The sequence below is a fragment of the Idiotropiscis lumnitzeri genome, chromosome 16, assembly GCF_059441095.1.
Source record: "Idiotropiscis lumnitzeri isolate Australia: NSW breed Sydney's pygmy pipehorse chromosome 16, RoL_Ilum_1.0, whole genome shotgun sequence".
NCBI classification, from domain to species: Eukaryota; Metazoa; Chordata; class Actinopteri; order Syngnathiformes; family Syngnathidae; genus Idiotropiscis; species Idiotropiscis lumnitzeri.
In genome coordinates this window covers 10,738,471-10,743,721 of record NC_142406.1, presented here as the reverse complement: position 1 = coordinate 10,743,721, position 5,251 = coordinate 10,738,471, and the positions used below count along the sequence as shown (strand labels likewise).

General features: G+C 43.4%; 1 protein-coding gene across 50 annotated transcripts in view; it reads right to left on the bottom strand.

Moving 5' to 3' along the window:
- LOC148321387 (uncharacterized) overlaps positions 1–3,430 on the bottom strand; it is a 5,835-nt gene extending 2,405 nt beyond the window's left edge. For 6 of the 50 annotated variants that reach the window (XR_015839376.1, XR_015839378.1, XR_015839374.1 and 3 more), the window contains exons 1-5: positions 2,568–3,430; positions 1,954–2,418; positions 1,756–1,879; positions 1,169–1,689; positions 1–1,109 (exon numbers count right to left, since the gene is read on the bottom strand). The exon at positions 1–1,109 is cut by the window's left edge and continues 496 nt beyond it. Coding sequence is in view for 14 of the 50 variants with exons in the window: in XM_088278510.1 (XP_088134636.1) it covers positions 1,608–1,689; positions 1,756–1,879; positions 1,954–2,018; positions 2,120–2,194 (346 nt within the window). In the remaining 36 variants the exon portion in view is untranslated. The remainder of the gene's footprint in view (positions 1,110–1,168; positions 1,690–1,755; positions 1,880–1,953; positions 2,419–2,567) is intronic. The other 44 variants (XM_088278520.1, XM_088278521.1, XM_088278519.1 and 41 more) reach the window with 25 other exon arrangements.
- Positions 3,431–5,251: the final 1,821 nt, after the last annotated feature.

Genomic DNA, 5,251 nt, shown 5'->3' with positions numbered 1-5,251 from the left:
CAATATGAAAAATAAGTTTTAGTTATGCTCCGTGTAAAATTAAGCTGCCATGTGTTTTGTTACCTTTGCTCAGCTTTTCCTTTCATCAGGCTCCTCTCGCATTTTACAACACGCACTGCTTCTGTACATTTCGAGCGTTCACACTGCTCTGGTTGACTGTATTTTTATTTTTAAATACGCGCAAGTTCTCACGACCCTCTGTTTTGGTTCTCCGAGGTGCCTCTTCCACCTGCATGAAGAAAAGAATTCCCCAAAAAGAATACATGGTTATGTCACCAACGAATTTCATTCCCGTTTCGCCCCACCTACCTGCAAAAACATGCAGTACACAAAAGCACAAACGGCCAAACAAATCTAAACTCTGCAATATTTTACCACTGCAAATCGGGGAGGAAAAAAAAAAAAAAATCACATGGGTTGGAACAATAGAAACATTGAATCAGAAGACCAAACATGTAAGCAACGGATCAAAGAAGCATTGAAGATCAGCAAACGGGACATGAACCAAAGACGAAGGCACTTTTTTTTTGCCCTCACATTCGGGGTTCACTTGTCCAGAGAGCATCAGGTGACGGCGGACGTCGCAGGCGTGGATGATCACATGCAAGAATACATGTGAGAAAACGACACTTGGGTGCTTAGCTGCCAAACGTTGAAGCAGTACCTGTTGAAACTACTCAAGGTAAATCAAAACATTGAGAAACTCATCATGTACGGTATACAAGACGAGACGAACGCGGCTAACAAACCACAGACATTACAAGCAGTTGCGAGCTCATCACTCGATTGTGGGGTTGTATTACATTCACGTCGAGCGCAGGCTCACTGATGGCCGATCGGTGTTCTCTACCTGTTCCAAGACCAACACTTGCCACGATCACTCCGGGGAGACGGCGCCGACGGAAAGGCTCCAGGAGTCAGATGTGATGACTGGAGGTTACACGCAATTCAGCCGGATTGTGAGGTGGCGAGATTGACGCTTTGCTGTTCGGCCAAAAACAAAATAATCAGCATAAAATATTTGGACGTCATTACTAATCGTGTGTCTACTTTCCTTTCCACACTTGTTATTTTCTTTCACCCATCGACTCGTCGTCCACCATGCACAACTGCAAAGAGAAACTATTAATTGCGAGCAGGTCACTTTATTTGTCAATGTGCTCGTTACCCTTGGCCCAACGTGCTCTTGGTCACGCTCTTCTGGTCCGGTACCGCCACAACCCTGAAACACACTGACAAAATAGTTTTTGGTTGACAATATGACAAATTCCTTCCTCAAAGCCTGCCTACACTGTCACCCTCACACCAGCTTTCCATCTAATATCCTCAAACAACAAAAAGCTACTCTGGATCCAGACAAGCCAAACAACGAGCCGACCATCTCCAACATTCCTTGCCAACGAGCACTCAACCACACTGACACGTGTCCAATTAAGAAGTCGAAAAAAACACTGTCCATGACTGCCCTTACGACCATCAGACCTTTCTCAGCTCAAAAACCACCACCACCGACGACGACGACGATAGCAACCACCCTTCGAGACGCGCAACAAAGTCAACCACAAAGCTCACTACTCCGCCCCCTCCGGTTCAACATTTACAGACGCCCCTCGGACGGAAGATCCTCATTTGTGTGCTTCTTGATTCTTCATTTGTGGAGCTGCTCCTTGTCCTCATCGCATCCGAGCCCTGCAACTCCCGAAAAAATTGATTGCAGTTGTGTCCATTGCATCTTAATTTGCCATGTTTTGTTACCTCCGCCTTTCCATTCATCGGGCTTCTCCTCCACCCTACAAAATGGACATAATGCCTTCTTGCATTTCTTTTCTCTCTACTGCTCTGGTTGTCTTTGGTGTATCCCGGTGCAATCGTCCTCACACTGCAATAAAAAAAAAAAAAAAGTAAATAAAGGTGTTCTGCATTTCTTATTTCATTCTTTGTTGGTTTTCATACCCAGGCATGGTGGACCTTTGGCCTCTTGCCCACCTCACTCCAACGCCACCAGGCAACATAACCTGCTGGAAAACAAGGGTACAGTACAAACACAGATTTAAAAAGTAATCTTAAGTTTTCACCGTAAATAAAACAAAAATAGCACAAAAATTTGCTTTTTTCTTGCATTTGTACTTATTACGCTGCTGTGCTTCAACGTGAGCGCCGGCTCCTCTTCCATCCTGCAACAAGTCAAGTGCATTCGTATCGGCCTTTATTTACAAGAGTTTCAACAACCAACAAAATGTGGATAACATAACCTGAATAAAACCTCCAACCAGGTAAGGGGGGAAAAACTCAAAATCCTGTTTGGGCGGCCTTAAAGATGAAACCTGGAGAAGGGACCAGAGATTGAGAGACCAATCCACTTCCAGGATGACCAGGCTGAAACGGAGGCCGAACGTCGGTCTTTGTACACAGTCTGGCCTTTACAATTGGATGAAGGCATAGAGATGAGGAGAGCGAAGGGGAAAAAAAAAAAATCACTTTCGACGAGAGAAAACATTTTCATGTATTCAGTGTGTAAGGTTACGTCCATAAACGTCAGACATGATTAAACGTAAACTTATTTTCACCTGGTCCAAGGTCCTGCAGCTCGCTTTTCATTTAAGGATGTTCATTTTTAGTTCTGCAGAGAAATAATCAGCAGAAAGTTAAGTTCACATGTGAAAATTGTATTGTTGTAATAATTGCAGATAATTAGAGTTCCTAAAGAAAATGCATTTTATGTTGAAAGCTATCTAGATACAGCATTGTATTTGGGACCGGAAATACGTTGTTGGCGAATTTCCATCAAACGATAACGTCTTTAAAAATACTTTTATGAGTCTATCACCTCATGCTAGCTCAACTAGTATACAATAAGATGGTACACATTTTTCTAAGGACAACTTACCTCAAATCGGACAGATTATCCAAGTTTGTGGTCCAAAAATGGCGTCGCACGAATCAAGTTTAGCTCTCTAAATAGGATGAAATGTCCCGTCCGACTCGAAACCAGAAAAAAAAGAATGCTTGCAAAATGTTTCAAGGTATGCATTTGTCATGCATCAACCGGCAGTTGGCATTTTTGGCAAAATTTGTAGCAGGAAGGGTTTTTGTTTGCAAAACAAACATTATGGAAAATAAATACACTTTATGAAATACATTATATTCAATAGACACACAAAAAAATGGTCAATCAATGAAAAAGCATTACAATTCAATTCCCAAGTACAAAGTACGCTTAAAAAAAACATTGCAAAAGAGCTGGCCAGCATTAAAACGAAACAAACCAAAAGCATTTGAAATCATGGCATAAAACAAAGAGCACAATGTGCTAAAAAAATCGAGCAAAAGCAAGTGAATTGTGACATGCTGTGCTCAAACCTCAAACATTTGTGCAAATCGTGCAACAAGCAAAATTAAGAGAAACAGCAACGAACGACAAACACTTACGTGTGCTCACTTACCCGAGGAAAGGACACGCGGTCGGGCGCCATCTTGCCTCACCTGCATCTCATGATTCCCGCCGAGCACACCGGTCTCCAATTGTTCTACATGCATGACGTCACGTCCGCCTGTTCGTTCAATGGCGCTTTGCACACTAGCGCCACTTGGTGACCTGTCATAATTACTGCTTTGGTTTACCCTTACCGGGGAAATCGGTGCTTCCATTTCACGCCACAAAATTTTAGTAAATCACATGCCCAAAACAAAGTACGACAACCTGGCTATCATTTTGCAACACTACATCCGTTTTTCATATTCGTTTCCAAAAATAATATTCAATGACTTTAACTTTTCGTTGATTATGATCACATGAAGCTAACTTTTATTTATGAACCAAGCTTAATGGACAGCATGACAGCAGAGGTGGTGCTTGTATGCACGCCAACACTTCCACCGCAGTCATCAGAACACACATCCTCTCAACTCTCTCCCATCGTCACCCTCGCCATGCTGGGTGCCTGTCTGCTGCCCTCTGCACCCACACCGTGTTTCCACACTTTCCACTCCAACCCACTCGCTCCGCAACCGTCTCTACTTTTATCCCCTCATCCCACACAAACGCTTGCACACTCTACTTGTCTGTGTTTCCCCTCAACATTACAGCTCGGGACAAGGAGGAGCAGATAAGGGGACAGGAATGTGACACGAGCTGGGACCGATGACCGCTGATAACATGATGCGTGTGCACGCGTGTGATTGTGTGAGTACACGTAGCGTGTGTGCATGTGAGGCCCATCTTCAGTGTGTGTGCAGGAATGATGGGGGCGGGTGTGTGTGTGGGGATTTCACAAGTTATCAGCTCTGTCTATGTCAGCGCCTCCATCTGGTGTTAGCTCTCTGGCCAGCCTTGGTGTGTGCGCGCGTGAGTGCGTGCGCGTGTGTGTCAGTGTGTCGGGTGAGCAGGAAGTGCAGTCTGGCTTGTGAACTGGTGACACATGAGCTCAGCCTTTTGTCTCTCGTGCTCATCTTTATCTCTCTGTGTGTGTGTGTGTGTATGTGCGAGTGTGCATGTATCATTATTTTTTTATATTATGTATTTTATAAGTACATAAATACATTAAGTATGCGCACGCAAGAGAGTTTTGGGTGTCACCATGCCAACAGAAGAGCTGCACAGCTTCAGTCCTCTGCTGCCAACTACTGGAGAAATGTTAGTACAACACGAATTTATGTGACGCTCTCGCTAAATGGCTACACCCCATCCATACAGAAACACGACTGTAATAATTAGAAGTGCAATTGCACAAGGAGATTGGCGTTCAAATCCTGGTCAGGATGGATGGTGACATTCAGTTGGGTCCCTAAGCAAGACAGCCGGTTGCATCAGGAAGGGCATCTGGCTTCAAAACGGTGCCAATAATATCAGGCGAGTGACTTGACTTATCAAATTTTTGACCAAACGTGCTGGGTCAATTCCTCAATCCAATGTTCTGGGTATAAATAACTCAACATTGACTCGGCTCCTTTCGGACCCAGGATTGGGCAAGCGATTTCACCTAATTTGGCTTACATTTGAGACGCAATATTAACTACACTTCACAATGAGAACAAATGCAAGACCTGTCAAAAATTATTGTGAATAAGTTCAATTTCAATTAATATTGTCATTAAGGTACTAATATACTTCTGTTTTTGACTGACAATGCTGTCAAACTTTTTTTTTACAGAGATAAGTTTCTACTTTGCTGCTTGCATTATCTTGCTATATTAGAAGGACAAGAACCTGACTCATAATGTCAGCAGAGGCATATTTGTATGACTTACACAC